General features: G+C 43.8%; 1 protein-coding gene across 1 annotated transcript in view; it reads right to left on the bottom strand.

Moving 5' to 3' along the window:
• Positions 1–20,529, bottom strand: part of LOC137426526 (sister chromatid cohesion protein PDS5 homolog B) — a 253,471-nt gene that overhangs the window by 184,828 nt on the left and 48,114 nt on the right. The window contains exons 9-10 of the mRNA XM_078774894.1: positions 8,524–8,639; positions 1,393–1,487 (exon numbers count right to left, since the gene is read on the bottom strand). Coding sequence (XP_078631020.1) covers positions 1,393–1,487; positions 8,524–8,639 — 211 coding nt within the window. The remainder of the gene's footprint in view (positions 1–1,392; positions 1,488–8,523; positions 8,640–20,529) is intronic.

Genomic DNA, 20,529 nt, shown 5'->3' with positions numbered 1-20,529 from the left:
AATGAACACCTATTTTCTATTGGCATGCTTGAGACAGGAATGCCACAAGACGTTGTGGCTAGGCGTTTTGGTGTTCATCGGAACACCATAAGTCACTCTGGAGACGTTATCAACAAACTGGCAACATCAGGGACCATCCACATTCTGGGATACCACAGTTTACATCACATCAGCAGGATAAGCATATCCAGTTGATGCACCCTAGGAATCGGCTCCAGACAGCAGCTTTGACGGCTCGCAGCATCCCTGGCTTGCAACCAATCAGTGCCAGAACTTTCAGGAGTCTGTTACGTCAGCATAACATCCAAGCACGACAACCAGCAGTGCGTCTCATTTTGTTGCCACGTCATCGACATGCGTGCCTAGCTTGGTGTGGACAACGTCTGAGTTTCAGGAGACGACATTGGGATGCTATCCTTTTTACAGATCAGTTGAGGTTCCATCTTGACAGTAGTGACGGCCGTTGTCATGTTTATCAATGGCAAGGGGAACGTTACACTGACGCATGTGTTGTGCAACGTTTGTCATTCGGTGGAAGCATGATGGCATGGGGAGGCATCACCACACATCACAGAACCCAGCAGTATGTCATCAATTTGACAGGATGAAATTCTGCGTCCCCATGTCCTCCCGTTCCTGCAGGTTCATGGACGTCACATCACACATCAACAGGATAACGCGTGCACCTCACGTCACACGAGTGGTCACTGACTTAATCACACAACAGAACATCCCCACAGTTCTCTAGCCAGGTGTTTCACCTGATATTTCTCCCATATAACATGTGTGGGATGAAATGGAACGACGATTGCGCCATCTTCAAAAGCAGCTGGCAACGTTGGCCCAACTGCGGCAGGCCTTGGTACAGATCTAGAATGACATCCCTCAAGCCTTGTTCAACCATCTTTTGTCGTAAATGAGGTGCCGTTGCCGAGCCTGTGTCAACGCAAATGGTGGACACACCAGATACAGAGTTAACTGACTTTCGACCGCATGGCTCTTGGAGCCTCTGGAGAAATGTCTTGCACACATGTTGCCTCTCATGTCGATTGCATGTTTATCAAACACTAAATATTGACAAGACCAAACAACGTGATGTGTTTGTTTTCATTTCTTGTTGCATATAGGTGTAAATGATGCACAGGAACTTTTTTCCGTTGGTATACAAAGTACGATATTAGCACAGCAGGAAACTTCCAGACATACCCACTTTTTGTTTCAGGCTGGTGAAATAAAACAACGCTTTATTGTAGTTATTGTCAGTGTGTGCCCATACCCTCACAGAATGTTACTCACCATGTTCCAACATACGCACACCAGCTGACCAAACTTGTAACTGCAATTGCACAGACAGCCATACATTTTGTGAATTCTGCTGAAATCTTAGCTTACCAGTTAGCGTTGCAGCAAACTCTGGGTGGTTTTTCAAGCAACGCCGAGAAAAGTTCACACAATCCACACGTACTGCCGTCAAAATGTCATGAAATCTACAGCGAGGAAGACGTAAATATTGAACACACAAGCCACGACAGTCAACAGTCAGATATTGATTTGATTTAAAAACTATATATCCCATCAACCAATCACTCTAAGGAAACATGTACATTTAATCCCCTGGGATTACTGTGTGCCATAAAATAAGAATTCATAGTTGGGTAAATCTAGGTTTAAGCATTCCAAATACTGAAGTGAAAAAGAATTAAAGGACAAATAATTCAGACGATTTGTCCAAAAATACATTTTCAGAAAGTTCAACATTTAAGAATTATGACAATTCATGCCTCATTTATAGCCCACCTCCACTCTTTTGTTCCTCTTTTCTCCCGTTTGTGCAACTGCCATCCGGAAGCGGTTCCTCGTCACTTTTCGTCGTGCTTAATGTTGGTGGTACACCATCTTCTCATGTCACCTACCATCCATTCCCACAATCTTCTCTACCCCCATTAATCAAACCATTAATTTGATTAACCAATTAACCAAATCAAACCAAACCCCATTATCTATATTTTCTACGCCCATTAACCATGTTTTCTACTCCCATCAACCATAACTAACCGAACCCTCTTACTTGCAGCTTAACATATTTTCTCCCTTCCTCTTTTCCTGTGTGTTCATAACCTTGCTTGTTCTATCCACCAGTGTTCCACTTTGCCCCCACTGTCATCTCAATACATTGCCTTTTTTGTAAAGTTCATGCATGACACCTGGTAATTATTTGTCTTTTTACCTTATAGTCCCATGCTCTTTCATGAAACTAGATTTTGTAGACAAAACACTTTCTAGAAAGGCAGGTCTGGAATAGATGATGAGAGACAAATATTTACTAAGGGAGGTCATGTTTAACAAATTTATTGGCATTATATGAAGCAATTTCTCATTGGGTAGATGAGGGAAATACAATATATCGACAGCGCCTTCAAAGTATTCACACCCCTTGACCTTTTCACATTTTGTTGTTACAGCTTGAATTAAAAATGGATCAAATTGATATATTTTTGTCACTGATCTACACATAATACCCCCATAATGTCAAAGTAAAATTTCTTTTTTCGAAATATCTACAAAATAATAAAAAATGAAATGCAGAAATATCTAATTTACATAAGTAATCAACCCCTTGAGTCAATACTTCGTAGAAGCCCCTTTGGCAGCAATTACAGCTTTGAGTATTCTTGGGTATGTTTGTATCAGCTTTGCACATCTAGATTTAGGGAGTTTCTCCAATTCTTCCTTGCAGATTTGCCCAAGCTCTGTCAAGTTGGATGAGGAGCGACAGTGAACAGCAATCTTCAAGTCTTTCCATAGAATATCAATGGGTTGAAGTATGGGCTTTGGCTGGGCCACTCAAGGACTTTCACGTTCTTGTTCTGAAGCCATTCCAGTGATGCTTTGGCTGTATGCTTGGGGACATCGTCATATGGGGATGCTATTTACGTTCCAACAGGACGATGGGGACATCGTCCTGTTGGAATGTAAATCTTCGCCGCAGTCCAAGGCTTTTGCACTCTGAAGCAGGTTTTCTCAAGGATTTGCTTGTATTTGCCTCCATTCATTGTTCCCTCTATCCTTAAAAAGTCTCCCAGTCTCTGCAGCTGAAAAGCATCCCCATAGTATGATTCTGCCACCACCGTGATTCACGGTAGGAATAGTGTTAGATGGTTGATGAGCTGTGCTCAGTTTCTTGCAAGTAGTTTTTGTAGTGTTCACGTGACTGTGCCTGGGTGGGTTTGAGGGTAGAGGAGTAGCAGTTGAAACCAGAATCCTATCGAGGGTTCTCCTGTTGACTCCATCTTTGTCTGTTTGGGTTCCTCCTGATACTCCAGTGTTGTATTTGGCCAGTTATTTGATTGTACCTCCACAGCCAAAATATACTAGCTTGGCATGTTATACCACAGAACCATTCTAAGTTGTAGCTTTTGTAGCATTAATCACCAGCTTCTGTCAGATGGATTGAATACATGGATTAACTGAAATTAATAATAATCCTCATTTTCATAAAAATTAGAAGTCAACAAATTATGCTCATTACACATGAGATGGATACTCGGACGGACTACAGTAAACCCTTGTTTTACACGGGATGTTACTGTTATCACCTATAATCTCACGTGTCATGCAATGGAGCCGTTTACAGGAATCCCCCTCGCTTGTGGTGCAAAACCAGAGCATTCACTAGGCATTATGTTTTCTGCGAATTTCTTTATTTGGTGGATACGAGACTTGTTAACGCCATAATGTCTGCCCAGTGATACTGTGCGCTCTTTCCTGAACCAAGCTTATCCAAAACCTCCACTTTCAGTGTCACAGATTTTTTTTTTTTTTTTTTTTTTTGTATACAAGATCGAGGCTCGTGAAAGAGCGAACATTAATCACACAGAAAGACAAACAGACACATAAAACAAATAACATCGGGAGCGGTAGACAAGATGGGGAGAGAGGGGGAAGGACACAAACACAACATTTGAGAGCAGGGACCGAGAGACATGGAGACATCGAGAGATCTGTGGGAGGGAGAGGGCTTTGGGGGGGAGGCATGTGAAGGGGGGGAGGCATGTGAAGGGGGGGGGGGTGGGAGAGGTATAAACATATGGACACTGCCAGGATTTCCAGGAAAGAAGTTGGAATTTCAAACAAGGTGGATCTGGGGTGAATTAGTGGGGGTAGAAAAGATCAAGGTTATGGATGGGGGAAGATAAGAGATGGTGGTGAACAGCTGTTTTAAAGACCTGGAGGGAGGAGAGGGATTGAAGGGAGTGTGGGAGTTTGTTCCACAGGCGGGAGAAAAGAGGAATGAAAGAGTGAAGGTGAGCAGAGAGCCGAGATTTCGGCAGTTTAACCATCAGAGGGTTGCTGGCAGATCTTGTGCGACCTGTAGGAATATTTGGGGGACAGAGCACAGAGAGAGCTGGGGGAGCAAGGCCGGAGAGGAGTCGGTAGAAGACAGAAAGGCCACCTACCTGCCTGCGGTGAGTGAGTGAAAGGCCCTCAGAGATAGCTTCATCGCGGGAGATTCCAATGATTTTGAAAGCTTTGGATTCAACAGCGTGAAGCCGAGCCAGGTGTGAGGCAGGAGCACCAGCCCATAGGGGAGAACAGTATTCCATTGAGCTGCAGATGAAAGCCTTGTATGTGGTGAGGAGCTCAGGTGTGCCGAGGAAGGACTTCGCACGACGGAGGATGCCCAGTCGGCGACTGGCTTTGGAGGCCAGCTTGGAAATGTGGTTTTCCCAAGAAAGATCATGGCAGATAGTGAGACCCAAAAGCTTGAGTGACAGAACTTCTTGGAGAGGATTGTTGAGAAAGTAGATGGGAGGGTTGTCCAGTCGATCTTTTCGGAGAGACATAGTAAGAGAGTGAGATTTGTCAGGATTGAAAGACATGTTCCACTTGTTTGACCAGTCTGTGATTTTGTCCAGGTCTTCAGAGAGTGAGGAGGCTGCAGACTGCCGATCTGAGGGAAGAGGAATGGAGCGGCAGAGAGTGGAGTCATCAGCAAAGAGATAGAGAGGATTTTCCAGAGAGTCAGAGAGATCATTGATAAAGACCAGAAAAAGCACAGGGCCCAGCACACTTCCTTGGGGAACTCATTGAGTCACTTTCCTTGACTTTTTTGCATTAGGTTCATTACTAGCAACAGTTTTCCTTTTGGAGCCATGGTTAAAAATCACTAATGGCAATAATAAGCGAAAACAAAGGAATTGATTATGATTCAATCAAACGGAACACAGTGTTGATGCGGAGATAGGTACAATACAGTACGTGCTACGTGTCTCGGTTACCACCTGCACTGCAGCAGCGTTGCTGATTCACAATTGCAGTATAAATAAGGCAAAATACCATTTAGTCCCAGGGGTCCTCAAATATTTTGGTCTGAAGCCATTAACACATACAGTCGTGGCCAAAAATATTGGCACCCTTGCATTTTTTCAAATAATGCACCATTTATTCCAGAAAATTGTTCAAAAATTTTTTTTTTGGGGTATCCACTAATGTATTTCTTTGGTTTGTAGTGGAACAAAAGAAAAAAAGCTGAAAAAAATTACTAAATCTTAGCTTATTCCACACAAAAATCCTAAACTGGGCCGGACAATATTATTGGCACCTTTTAGAAGTTGTTAGACATAATAAATTTTAAGTGGGTGATTCTCCTTTACTTTGGAATTGAACTCACCTGTGGTGAGTTGCAGGTGCCTGCAATATACAAATCACTCATTCAACCAGTTTGAATGGCGAAAAGGAGTCATTCTGCTATTTTGTGTCACTGTGTGTACCACAATGAGCATGGAGAAAAGAAAGAAAACCAGAGAATTGTCTGAGGAGGTCACACACAAGCTTGTAGCCAAGCATGGACAATCTCAAGGCTACAAGTCCATCTCCAGAGACCTGCATGTTCCTGTGTACACCGTAAGCAATGTTATCAGGAAGTTTAAGGCTCATGGCCCTGTCACCAACCTCCCTGTACATGGCCGCAAGAGAAAACTTGATTGAAGATTGCAGCGAAGGATTGTTCTGATGGGGGAGAAAGTACCTCGATCAACTGCCAAACAGATTCAAGCTGACCTTCAGATACAAGGTACGACAGTTTCAACTCGTACCATCCGTCACCAACTCAATGAAAGGGGTTTTATGGTAGGAGACCTAGCTGAGAGAGAGAGATAGGAAAGCCCGACTGGAGTTTGCCAAAACACACCTGAACAAGCCAAAAACCCTCTGGGAGAATGTCCTGTGGACAGATGAAACCAAGTAAAGCACATCATCTCTATGTTTACAGAAAACAAAATGAAACCTTCAAAGAAAAGAAAATCTTCCCTACAGTCAAACATGGAGGAGGTTCAGTGATGTTTTGGGGTTGCTGTGCTGCCTCTGGCACCGAGTACCTTGAATGTATGCATGGCATCATTAAATCAGGATATTACAAAGGCATTTTGGAGCACGATGTTCAACCAAGTGTCAGAAAGATGGGTCTCCGTCGAAAGTTATGGTCTTGCAGCAGGACAGTGACAGTTAGCACAAGAAAAGTGGGCCAAACTGCCAGTAGAGAGGTGTAGGAAGCTCATTCATGGCTATAGGAAGCGTTTGACTGCAGTTATTTTGCCCAAAGGCTGTGTGTGCTACCAAATATTAAGTCTCGAGTGTCAATAATTTTGTCAATGCTATTTCTTTCCATTACTTGCAAAATCGAAGATTTTTCAAGTATATTGGTCGGTTGCATTTGTGGTTCTGTCTGTCTGTTTGTCTGTCTGTCTGTTTGTCACCGGCCTACAGGCCACAATTCAAAACTGATCGTCACGAAACTTCACCAAGTTGTATAGGTCGTCCCAATTGAGAAGCCTATCGATTTTGAGGTCAAAGGTTATCTGGAGGTGAAATTTCTATTGAATAGCATTGAATAGCAAATAGCAATAGAATAGCAATGAAAATTGAATAGCATTTGTATATTAAGTCACTAAATTGGGAAATGAAGTATTTTTGAGGTCAAAAGGTCAAAGGTCAACTCAAGGTTAAATTTTTAAAATCATCAATTTTCATCTGAAAAGCCATCAATTTTCAACAGATCAATTTGAAAATTGAAAAGCATCTGCATATAAAGTCACTAAATTGGGAAGCATACTATTTTTGAGGTCAAAAGGTCAAAGGTTAACGGAAGGTCAAACTTCCAAAATCACAAATTTTCATCTGAAAGAAACGTCAATTTTCATCTGATCGACTTGAAAATAGAACAGCATTTGTGTATTGCCTCACTGAATTGGGAAACCAACAATTTTTGAGGTCAAAGGGTCAAAGGTCAACCGAAGGTCAAATTTTCCAAAAGCATTAATTTTCATCTGAAAACCCATCAATTTTCATCCGATTGACTTCAAAATAGAACAGCATTTGTGTATTGCCTCACTGAATTGGGAAACCAACTATTTTTGAGGTCAAAAGGTCAAAGGTCAATTCAAGGTCAAACTTCTAAAATCATTTTTCATCTGAAAAATCATCACTTTTCATCCTGTTGACCCCGAGGGGGGGGGGGGGGCGTGCTCCGCATGACATCTTGTTTTTTTATTCAAAAGGATATATTAAGTTCTGAATCAAAAACAAAGGTTCTGTAATATTAACAGTGAAATAAAGAATTGTGGAGACCAAATACTTTTGTCAATTTCAACTTCTTTTTAGAGAAAATTGTGAGTTATTTGAAAAAAGTGCAAGGGTGCCAATATTTTTGGCCACGACTGTAATTAGTGGCTAGCAGATAGAATAGAAGAAATTAGAGGTGATTAACTGAAGTATAAATTAGCAGCTAAATTAACACCATACCATTGATGGAGGAGCGGGATTAGGATTGGATCCAAGTTCTGGATTGAGAAATCATTTCGGCACTGGCTTCAATGGGAAATCCATGGGAGAGGTTAAAGATGGTGACGTCCTCTTGAGGAGACCGGTGGAATTAACAATTCCGACGAGGGGGAGGGGGGAAAAGGGGTAAGGCAGATTCTTTATATTTCTGCAATTTTCTTGATTTTTCGTGAGTTTTAAGGACTTGGACAGATCTTCCAGGACATTCCAGCACTGGAAAATACTTTTTCATTTTTTCTGGAATTTTCGAATTTTTTTCATGAATTTCAAGGATTTTTCAGGAATTTCAATTTCATGGATGTTCTAAACTTGTGTTATGCAGAGTTTGAACGTTATTGCTGCCTGTATCATTTGTTAGTCAGATGCCCATTTGCCTTTTCACATTAATATTCACTCAGCAGATTTCCAGGTTAAACACGATTACTCAGGTTTAATACACAACTGTGCATCGAGCTATAAATATTCATCCTGTTGAATATCTCTCATGTGACACCAATTAAATAAATATCATTCCATTTGAATGCAAATCTCACAACAAAAGGATCTCAAATTGCTGTAAGAAAAGCGTGCTGTGCTTCAAATACACCAATGTATAAAATATGAGTGTTCCCCCAACGCACCACAGCAAATTTGCAAATTACAATAAGAATTTGAAAAATGGAATCAATTTTATCTAGCAGTTACCGTCCAAGAAAACATTGCCACAGGAGAGGATTTTGATTGTGAAGGTCAGAGTCTCTGTGAGCAAACATCCTGCACAAAAGGCGGACTGTTGCACGCCTCTCTTCTTCATCAATACTCTGCAAGCAAACAAAGAACCATGCATTGTAATGTTGAAACAGTAGCAACAAATCCCCCAAAAAATCCCACTCTTACCTGCAAGGCAGCCTGATGTTCAAATTAAAATGAATGACATTGACATTATTTTAACAGGATTGTTTTCCTGTGAGATTTTAAAATACATTTTCCTACCACTGAATGATTTACTTGCGAGACTAATAAAATAACCAGCTTCATGACAAATTTCCTGGTGGAATGAAATAATATAGGGCCATGACTGTTTTCGTTTCACCAAAATATTTCAATTCCTTTATAGGTATGTGCCCATGATATAGAGGGGTACTGGACTATGAAGGCAAGTACATGTATACTTTGCATTTGTTGACAGTTCTTACAACAGATTTTATCAACTGAATGTTGACAAAGGTATGCGAACTATCATGGGAGGCAAAAAAATGCTGCTTAAGGTGTGGCTCAACACTCTTGCTCCCAGGGAGAGCGAATTCCCGAAGCATCAGCTTGACTTTGCCTCCCACGGCAGTTAGCACGTGTTTGTCAACCTGAGGTTGATAAAACCCATCATGCCAATGAATAACTGTGACTGCGGCTTCTCTGTCTTTTGAGATTGAAAAGCAATTACATTCGTGTAATTACCAATTACCCAGAAAAGCATCTTGTCCTGTCCTCACGTTACCCTCGTGTACCCACTGTGATCTCCACTTTGTGTTTTTCACACCCGAGAAGGTGGAGAAAGTTCTGGTCCAGCCTCGATTCTTCATCAGCAACAGACTCAGATAGCATCAGTGGTAACATTCTCAATTGTGCTTGTTGCTCCTGCTTTGCTTTTCTTTACTATACAATATAGATACTTAGGGATGGGTGAAGTGGCAGAGGGTAAAGTGGCAATGACAGTGGCAAACAGCTAAATAAAACAAGTGAGGGAATGAATGACCAGCAAAAGAGAAAGATAGGTAACAGTAATCTGCAAGAAAGAGGGTTGGGTTATTTTAGGTTGAGTTAATGAATTTAGAAAAGGTTGCAGGTTGGGATGTGAGAAGTCATGCGATGTTAACGCACTGCCTAGAGATCCATGGGATTGAGCAGCCTCCGTAAGGCTGTTCCACAAATGAGAGAAAAGAGGAGCAAAAGACTCAATGTGTGCAGCAAGCCTGGATTTTGAAAGTTTAAGCAAGAGAGGGTTACTGAAAGAACGTTTGCATCCTGGAGTTGTTTGGGGAGGTCGGAATGCTGAGACAGCAGAGGATGCTAGATTGAAGGAGAGGCGGTAGAAATAGAGTCAACACTGACCTGAATAGGATTGAGAGAATCAGGTCTAGTAGAATCCACCGATTCTAGGAGAGACGGATGTGATGCTGACGTGCCAGCCCACAGGAGAGAGCAAGAATCCATTGAGCTATGGACAAAGGCCTTGCAGGCTGTGACTAATGCTGCTTGAGCTATGGACAAAGGTATTGTAGGAGGTGACTACTTCCTCTTGCAGATCCACAAACTTTAGTCAATACTTTCCAAGCCTATAGATGCCATCTATCTATAATTCCAGTAATCTCTGTGTGTCTGTGTGTCTGTGTGTCTGTGTGTCTGTGTGTCTGTGACCGCTGTTTCTCGACAACCACGGGTCCGATATACTTTTAACTTGCCAGGTATATTGCTGGGGACCCGAGGATGTGCCTTTTCAAGGTTTCATATTAATCGGACAATTACTTACCGAGCTATGTCCAAAAAACGATTCAACCAATCAGAGAGCAGCGAGCTATCACGTGTGCCGAACGTGGCGATCAGACTCTGCCTCGGACGGCACATTTGACAGCGTATTCATTTATTTCACGTTGGAAAACTATGTTGCCGTTAAACTATGTTTTAAAACGAATTCAAACTGCGATTAAATTAAAACGATTCATCGTAACTGCGATTTGCGAACTTCCGGACAGTGAAGACTGTCCGGCAGCACGCTTTCCGGCAGCCAATCACAGAACGCTTTGTTGCGTAGGCGTGGCCGATGTGAGACGAGCGGAGCTGAGCGCGTTACGAGCTGACCGCCATTACGGTACGTAATTCGATTTCTTATGCGCATTATTTCTCCCAATTCAGTCAGAGCGAAGGGCGGAAGCGAAGAGCGTTGTTTTTTTTGTTTACAGGCGTACGGGCGGGGTAGAGCGTACGGGTAGCGTTTTTTTTTTTTTTTGGCAAGGAACGGGCACCCACGTACGGGCAATGCCCTAGTAATAATAAAATGGCATTGGTTGGTCAGGGATACATTATTGCACTGCCACATGGACATCATCATAATCAGTGAAGTTCCGACCTCCGAGCACATCCTTCATTGAAACAAACATATGCAAATCCTCAGATCATCTTCCATCCGAACCCATGATCTCTTCTACCCTCATTTATCCTCCCAAAGCCCACCTGTTTCTGGGTTTTCAGGTTCCTGGGTTTCCCCATGCTCCTAAGTTTTTTTTTGTTCCATTTATGCTTCTCCAGTTTTCTGTTCCACTTCTGTGAGTAAAGGTTTCCAGCTGTATATAGCTTGTTCAACCTCTGTGTCCTTTTCTTTCCAGGAACAAGGCTCATGGAAGAGCAAAATAATACTGACGATGGGCAAACCTCAAGAGAATGAATGAAACAGGAAAATAGGAGAGGGGGAAATGGAAACTAGCAGGTAAAATGGTTAAGTAATAAAAAGCTAATGAGGGAAATAAAGATCATGGGTCAGAATTGGCGATGACAATAAATGGCAGTGAAATGTTTGCTTGAGGGAAGTGTGAGTCTCAGAGGGAAGTATGAGACAGAACAGCCACTGGATGGTGGTGGTTACTTAGAAAGGAGAAGTGAGGAATAAAAAGGTTGAGGTGTGCAGTCAGCCTGAATTTTGGAAGTGTAACCATAAGGGCTTACTGGAAGAATGCATGCATCGAGCAGTTGCTGGGGGTCGAATGACTGAGAGAGCAAAGGGAGCAATGTATGAGAAAAGATAGAAAACAGCGAGACCACCACCATGCTTGTGTTTTGGCCTCCTCATGGGAGATTCCTATAATTTTGGAGCTTTCGAATCCATAGAATCCAGGAAAGCCAGATGTGATGCTAGATCGCTAGCCCATAGTAGAAAGCAGTTCTCCATGGAACTATACTATGGACAAAGGCCTTGTAAATCTCAAAGGCCAAGGCCTTGTGAGTAGCTTTGATTTTCCAAGGAAAGACTTGGATCAAGAAAATTGGTCAATGCACATCAGATAAATGGAAGGGGACATGATTAAGTTTAAAAAATGGTTGCCAGTCGGCCATCTTGGATCTGATCTCAAAAGAAAAATGACGCGCATATGTAAGCCATCATTCATTATCTGTGTGCCAAGAATGAACAAGATCGGTAAATGCATTTCTGAGAAATGGTTGAGGAGGTGTTCAAAATCAGGTATTTTTTTACAACTAAAATGGCCGGCAGTCTACCAGTCGGTCATCTTTCATCAGATCGCAAAATAAAGTGAGGCGCACGTGTACGCCATCATGTACTGTGATTGTGCCAAGTTTGAACAAAATCTGACCGTACATGTCCAATAAATTGTTGGAGACACGTTTAAGTAACAAAATGGCCACCATTCGTCCATCGTTGATCTGATCTCTAAAAATATGACGTGCATGTGTAAGACATAATTAATTATCTGTGTGCCAAGTTTGAACATCAGCAAATGCATGGTTGACAGACGACATGGTTGAGACATGGTTGAGGATGTGTTCAATATCGGGTTTTTCACAACGAAAATGGCCGCCAGTCGGCGTACATATGTACACCGTCATGTGTTTTTTGTGCCAAGCATAGGCGTAGTTTGACTTATCTATTTTTGGGGGCAGGGGATTAATATTGATAATGGGTCTGACTTCCAAAATTACCGTTTGTTAGAGTAGCTACAGTGAACGTGAAATCACAAATACAGTTTATGTTCATTATTTAATCACCCTTGTTTTTTGTTTCAGCCTCATTTTTAGCCCGTCCCCTGCACGGCATGTGTGTGTGTGTGTGTGTGTGTGTGTGTGTGTGTGTGTGTGTGTGTGTGTGTGTGTGTGTGTGTGTGTATATATATATGTGTGTGTGTGTGTGTGTGTGCGTGTGTCTAGGCCGTAACGTTTTTTAACATTTGAGTTTCGTCATCAAATCATTTTGTTACTCAACAAAGCTTAATTATGAGAATATGGAGAAGGCAAATTTATAATTTTGGTCTAAAGGTCAAAGGTCAGCATCACATAAAATTGTCAATTTTCATCTGATCGACCTGAAATTTTAAGAATTTGCATATTGGGTCACAGAATTGGTTCACCAATCGAAAGCTAGAAACTGATTATTTTTTTAGATCTAAAGCTGAAAGGTCAAGGCTGCATCAAATCAGCAATTATCATTTTGTAATTTTTTTTTTTTGAACTTCATTATTTTGAGTAGGCAGAAGAAGAAGAGGACGACCGACGTCTGAATACAAACGGATGCGGACGGGCTTTGCATTTTTAGATGCTTTCTCGTTTGACATGTCTACGAGCTGCCACCAATATAACTATTTATAGCATGACAACAAATTCTTGAATAAATAAAAAAAATCGAGTACTTTATGAATCATGTCTCCCCGGTGATTCACATACATAAGCATTGTCTTAATATAAATACTGTTCTTACTTTAATGACTATAGTAGGTACAATCGTTTTTCCCTTCGGTTAGCGTAAACATCCACAATGTCCTCTGGAATCAGCTTCACAGATAAATCGCCTTCTATGTGAAGAAGAGTCAGTGAAGAAGATCTCTCATCACCCAAGTTTCTAATCCGTGTCATTGCAGAAAAGCTTCTTTCCGAAGTGGCTTCATTTGTGAAAAATCCTTCATTTGTGAAAAATCACAAATTTCAAAGTTGTTAATCTGATTTGAAAAAGGATGCAGCCAATCAAGTAACTCCATGCAAATACCGCGATATCCGTCTCGGCTGGGGGAAGATATCCACGCACTTGGATTCTGTTTCGCTTCATTGCTCACGTTTAAATACGAGATGCTTTTATCTTGATTGTAAACTACTGAAAAAAATTAAGGTGGGGGTATTGCCCCCTCCCAAACTCCGCCGGTGGTGCCAAGTATGAACAAAATAAGTCCATAATCTCCGAGATGTGGTTGCGGACGCAGGGACGGACGGACGAGACCATATCCATAAGCCCCCATTTCTGACTAAGTCCAACGGGGGCTAATAATGGATGAAATCAACAGGACGTTTAATGAGGCGTGTCAACCGCTGTGGGAAGAAAGGAGAAACTGATGTTTCAGGCATTAGCCCTTTGGCGGAGCAATCGACACTAGCCTTCACCACAAGACGAATTCTTCACTATACACACCACTAGAGTAGTTACATAGCTGTGACGCAATCACCATGTGTTTTTTATAAATTTTTAAAAAATACCTTTCAGCATCTCAGTGAAGGAATTAATGTGAAAAATAAAGGGACAGTGAAATAAAGTGACTATTATTAAGTATACGAGAGTCAACCAAAATGTTGTCACCCACCTACACACATGATAGACATAGCGACAATGACCAAATTTATTCATATAAAATTATTGTGCATAATCTCCTTCCTATTGAAAGCATGCAAAAAAATCAAGAAGAGCAAGAATTCAATACATGTCCCCTACCGATGTGATGTTCCAAGTCCAAAAGAGGGCATACCTCTTAAAAATTGACGAAACGGCGTGAAACTCGAACTTGTTCTGTAACTTATCATAATAAAGCCATGCACCATGTTTCAGTTTAATAATGACGCGCGAAACCCTCGGTTAATACCGTAGGATCGCGGATGACCAAAAGGGCTTCAACTCCGAGGCGACGATCAATTGCGGATTCGACCATAAAAGCACAGGAGGACGAAGGAAGAGGAAGAAGTGGCAAACTCTTACCTGACGCCCCGACGGCAGCCCTCGATCCTATAGGGAATGAACTCAAAACGGATACGGGGGTAAAATGTGCAAAAATAAAGATTTATTACGGAACCCGATAAAACGAAACGCGACGGAAGAACTAATTCTAAACCGGGACCCCGCACACCTCACTTAGACAACAGCACAGAGGGATGAATTAAATAAACAAATCGTCGTGTTGTGCGCGTTTGTGGGTGCGAGCTTATCTGTGTCTGTAGTCTGTAGCGTCCTTCAGGAATCGTCCAGGCTCCAGTGTTCGCACGAAGCAGGCCTCTGTCCGCCTCGTTCACGCCCTGCTAGGCCTCGAGCGATCCGCTCAGTGGCACGCCTCGCTCACCCCTCCTCGGTCGCACGCGAGGTCCCGTCCGCTCGCAGCACCACGCCTCGCTCCAAGCACCAAGCCAAGAACACCACAAAGAACTCGGGGAAGAAGACCAGGCAAGCCGATGACCGAACCAGGGAAGAACTAGGTAAGAACGCAGGGAAGACGACCAGGGAAGCCGATGACCGAACAAACGCCCGCAAACCAGACATGTTGTCCTCCATGGTCTGACGTCAATCCTCCCACGTTACCAATCAGGCCCTCCCTTCTTTTTGGTCTTTCCCGCCTTCTGACGTCACCGGCCCTTCCCCTAAAATCAACGACCTGCTTTTAAGTAGTGGTTTGGCGCCTTCCGCCCTGATTGGCCGAGTGTTCACGCCTTCCGCACTGATTGGCCGAGGTGTCCACGGTCGGTGGCCAATCAGTGCGCCGCTCCCTTCCACCAACCAATCACACGTTCCCTGGGCGTGGCTATTGCTTGCCTTGCACGATGCTCGTTGCTATGCCCCCGATCGGGGTGGTGCCCCGATCTGGCTTCCTGCCTGTTCTTCCTGTAAGTCTTTTTGTGGCGGAGCGGAATTAATTAATGTGTGCATTAAGGGATCTATCTACATGTCTATAGGATGTATTGCCATAAGGGACACTGGGTTGCTCACAGAGGGAACGACAAACGTGGGAATTTTACCCATAATCCCTGCACTAATTATCATGCCTCGCCCTCTCGTGGCGGGGACACAGATACAACTTATTCCGACATCCGGGGTACACACAGAACTTATTACAGGTAGATTCCCTAACACGACAGTCGAGTACCTACCTATGCAGATCTACCTGGATCTAGATATTCCTCTACCCCCCCCCCCCCCCCCCCCCCGACATAACAATATGTTGAAGAATATGGGGAAAAGTCTGAAATAACACAGGTGGTATGGAACGACGGATAAACAGATAGAGGGCAAACCTATAATGAAAACCGGTAGGAAGCTAATAAGGACTAGTTAAAAGACTTTAAATATTTTTTATTGAGTTCTAAAAACCAAATCAATTTCTGTTTGGGTACGTACAGTCCAAAAATAAAAGGATCTTGTAGAATTGTAGAAATAATTGTGAATAAAATTATCATTGAAATATTCTACAGGAGGAGGTGCTCCAATGGTGAAAATTTTGTGTCCATCAGCCAACAGTTGCAGAGAAAAAAAAATTCATACTGATTGGATGAAGCATTGTACTTGTCAAATTATGTCATAATCAAGGCACCAATGACATCATCATTAACATATTGTCGTGCGTAGCCTCCGGTTAATACCAGAGGCTCGCAGATGGACCGAAAACGGCTTTAATTGAGGCGATGGCCAATCCGGATTTTGCTATGGTCGCGCGGGAGGAAGAAGGAAAGTGGGAGGCTGCGGCAAAAGCACGTAGCTGTGGAAGGCGAACGAACTCAACCGGACACAAGATTTGCGGGGAATGGAAAATAATGCAAGGATTTATTTACAAGGAATCGCGGGACAGGGAAATACGCGCCGGTAATAAAATGTCCTAAATCGGGATCCCGCACACCAGACTCAACAACAGACACAGGAATGGATTAAAGGAAAATAATTGTCTCGTCGTGTAAAATGTAAAATGGTGCGTGTGGCCATGTAAAACGTGTGACTGTCCCTCGTCTTGTCTTGTCCGCCGTCCAACATGGCTCCGTTCGGCCCCGATACACCCACAAGGTCCCTCGCTCCAGCACCACAGCACCGAGCACCGCTCCAAGCACACGCAGATGGCGAGCCAACGCCCACGAGGTCCGTACACCACTCCAAGCTTCAGAAGCACCGATCGCACACGACAGCCAGGGAAGGACGTGCTGCAAGAGAAAGCTGCGCAAGCAAGAAAAACCCGACGTGCTACGAACTGCTGGATCTCCAAGAGAACGAACCGCAAGACAGAAAATGGCATTCGGCGCTCCCTTAAATAACCTTCCCGTGGTGATAGACGTCAGCCCTGGCGCGCCACCCAATCAGTGCCCTCCACCGACTCGTTGGCTGGAGGTTCGCGCCTACCGCGCAGACCCTTCACCCATTCCCTGTTCCGTGGTCATAGCGCGTGGCACTCGAAGTGGCTAGGCCTGTCGGAGGTGTAATTGGCGGCGGCCATCATCGGCGGTGCCCCAGCCTGGTTCCCTTGCCTGTTCCTTCCAAAGTCACTGTCAGGGAAGGGAGTTATTTAATGTTGCGCTCGGGACCTAACTAAATGTCTATGTTGGTGTGCATTGCCATAATATATAAGGGACAAACTTTGTCCAACTACTTTGTCCCTTGTGTATAAGGGACAAAGGTTTGATGACCAGGTTGGACACACAGGGGCGTTATTCTTAATCCCTAACTACTTAACACACGAACATCCTGGTATGTTCACAGGTATACATCTTTTATTTCTTTTTTTTTTCTTTTTTTGTATACAGAATCGAGGCTCGTGAAAGAGCTAACATTTATTTCACAAACAAATCAAACAGACAAACAAAATATATAAAAAGAGGGAGCAGTAGACATGATGGGGAGAGAAGGGGAAGCACAAAAACAACATTTGAGAGCAGGGACATCGGGAGATCTGTGGGAGGGAGAGGGCTTGGGGGTGAGGAGGCGTGGGAGGGGGGGGGGAATGAAGTATAAAACACAAGGACTCGACAAGGCCTTCCAGGAAAGCAGTTGATATTTCAAAAAAGTGGATCTGGGGTAAAATTAGTGGGGGTAGTAAAGATCAAGGTTTTGGATGGGGGAAGATAAGAGATGGCAGTGAACAGCTGTTGTAAAGACCTGGAGGGAGGAGTGGGATTGAAGAGAGTGAGGGAGTTTGTTCCAGAGGCGGGAGAAAAGAGGAATGAAGGAGTGAACGTGAGCAGAGTCTTGATTTTGGCAGTTTGACCATAAGAGAGTTGCAGGCAGATGTTGTGTGAACTGTAGGAATATTTGGGCGACAGAGCCCAGAGAGAGCTGGAGGAGCAAGGCCGGAGAGGAGTCGGCAGAAGACAGAAAGACCACCAACCTGCCTGCGGTGAGTGAGTGAAAGGCCCTCGGACGGAGTTAGCTTCATCGCGGGAGATTCCAATGATTCTGAAAGCTTTGGTTTCAACAGCGTGAAGACGAGCTAGGTGTGAGGCAGGAGCACCGGCCCAGAGGGGGGAACAGTATTCCATTGAGCTGCGGATGAAAGCCTTGTATGTGGTGAGGAGCTCATGTGTGCCAAGGAAGGACTTCGCACGACGGAGGATGCCCAGTCGGTGACTGGCTTTGGAGGCCAGATTTGAAATGTGGTTTTTCCCAGGAAAGATCATGGCAGATAGTGAGACCCAAAAGCTTGAGTGACAGAACGTCTTGGAGAGGATTATTCAGAAAGTGGATGGGAGGGTTGTCCAGTCGGTCTTTTCGGAGAGACATCGTAAGAGTGTGAGATTTGTCAGGATTGAAAGACATGTTCCACTTGTTTGCCCAGTCTGTGATTTTGTCCAGGTCTGCAGAGAGCGAGGAGGCTGCAGACTGCCGATCTGAGGGATGAGGAAAGGAGCGACAGAGAGTAGAGTCATCAGCAAAGAGATAGAGAGGATTTTGAAGAGAGTCAGAGAGATCATTGATGAAGACCAGAAAAAGCACAGGTCCCAGAACACTGCCTTGGGGAACTCCAGCCTGAACAGGAAGAGGAGATGAGAGAAACCCATTCAGGGCCACACGTTGACTACGACTAGAGAGGAAGTCCGCCAGCCATGCGTGGAGATTTCCATGGATACCAAAGGAGGAGAGTTTGGTGAGCAGAGCAGGGTGCCAGACCGTATCGAAGGCACATGATATGTCAAGGGAGATAGCTCTAATTTCCTGTTTGGCATTGAGGACCTCCATCCATTGTTGAGAAAGCAGAAGCAGCATGTCCAGAGTAGAGTGACCAGGTCTGAAACCAAATTGATGATCAGAGATGAAGCCATTGGAGAAGAGGAAAAGATTTCATATCCGAAGCAATGATGGATTCCCTGACTTTGCTGATAATTGGGAGAAGGCTGATTGGTCTGTAGTTGCTAGGATCTGTTTTTTGCACCTTTTTTGTGCAAAGCGGTGATGTTGGCTGATTTCCAAGCAGATGGCAGATGACCTTGAGCAAAAGAGAGGGTGAAGAGAACAGAGAGAGGGAGTGAAAGAGCGGAAGAACAGGATTTTAGGACCCGTGGGCTGATGCCGTCAGGTCCAGTTGCAAAATCAGAGTCGAGGGTTGACAGAAACTTTTCCACCTTGTCAGGAGGAAAGGACACAGAGTCCAGGAGCAGCTGAGTATGACTGGGTACGGTGGGTACAGAAAGGGATGGATTTGTGACAAGATTTAGAAGCAAACACAGAGTTCAGGCATTCAGCTTTTTCACGTGCGGAGTCAGCCGTGTCGCCGTTTGAGGTGAGGGAGGGGATGGAGGGGGAACAAACACCAGAAACAGATTTGACCAGATGCCACCAGGATTTGGAAGAGGGAGACAGATAAGAGAGTTCGGTCTTGAGAACGGAGAGATATTGTTTCCTGGCTCTCCTGAGGGTGACCGACACTCTCCTGTCAGGACACACAATCGACACTCTCCTGGCTCTCCTGAGGGTGACCGATCTTAACCGACAAATCGGACTAACAGAACTTATTAGAAGTAGATTCCCTATCACGACAGTCGGATACCTACCTACACAGATACCTACCTCTATCTGGCTCTAGATATTGTTTTAACCCCAGACATAACAATATGTTATTCCCCATGGGGAGTATTTGACAATGAGCCATGTTTAAATTTTTTTCCATGGTGCGGTTTCAGAGATATAGAGGTGCAAATTTTTTCCATGATGGTGCCCATACCACGTGACCTATGATATCATAATTATCACTAAAATTCTACAGGCAGAGGCGCTCTTATGGTGAAAATTTCGTGTCAATTGGACCAACAATTGCAGAGAAAACAAGCGTTACGCCGAGGTCCCCCGTCGGTGAAGTGATGCGAGTTGACAAAGTGGAAGACGCAAGGCGGCCATCTTGGATTTTGACGTGGCGACCCAATTTTCAATAGCGTTCTCCCTTATGCGTCGATACACCCACACCAGATTAGAAGTTAGTAGTTCGTTTATTTTTCAAGATATTTCGCTCACAAGGTTCAGACATATATATGGTGGTGGCCATCTTGGATTTTGATGTGGTGACCCAATTTTCAATAGCGTTCTTCCTTATGCCTCGATACACCCACACACCAGATTAGAAGTTGGTACTTCGCTTTTTTTCCCCAAGATATTCCACTCACAAGGTTCAGACATACATGGCGGCGGCCATCTTGGATTTTGACGTGGCGACCAAATTTTCAATAGCGTTCTTCCTTATGCGTAGATACACCCACCCACCAGATCAGACGTTAGTAGTTAGTTTATTTTTCAAGATATTTTGCTCACAAGTTTCAGACATATATATGGTGGTGGCCATCTTGGATTTTGACGTGGCGACCCAATTTTCAATAGCGTTCTTCCTTATGCCTAGATACACCCACACACCAGATTAGAAGTTGGTACCTCGCTTATTTTTCAAGATATTCAGCTCACAAGGTTGAGACATACATGGCGGCGGCCATTATGGATTT

Source organism: Myxine glutinosa, chromosome 1, assembly GCF_964187855.1.
Source record: "Myxine glutinosa chromosome 1, kmMyxGlut1.1, whole genome shotgun sequence".
Taxonomy (NCBI): domain Eukaryota; kingdom Metazoa; phylum Chordata; class Myxini; order Myxiniformes; family Myxinidae; genus Myxine; species Myxine glutinosa.
This window is presented reverse-complemented; position numbering and strand designations above follow the sequence as displayed.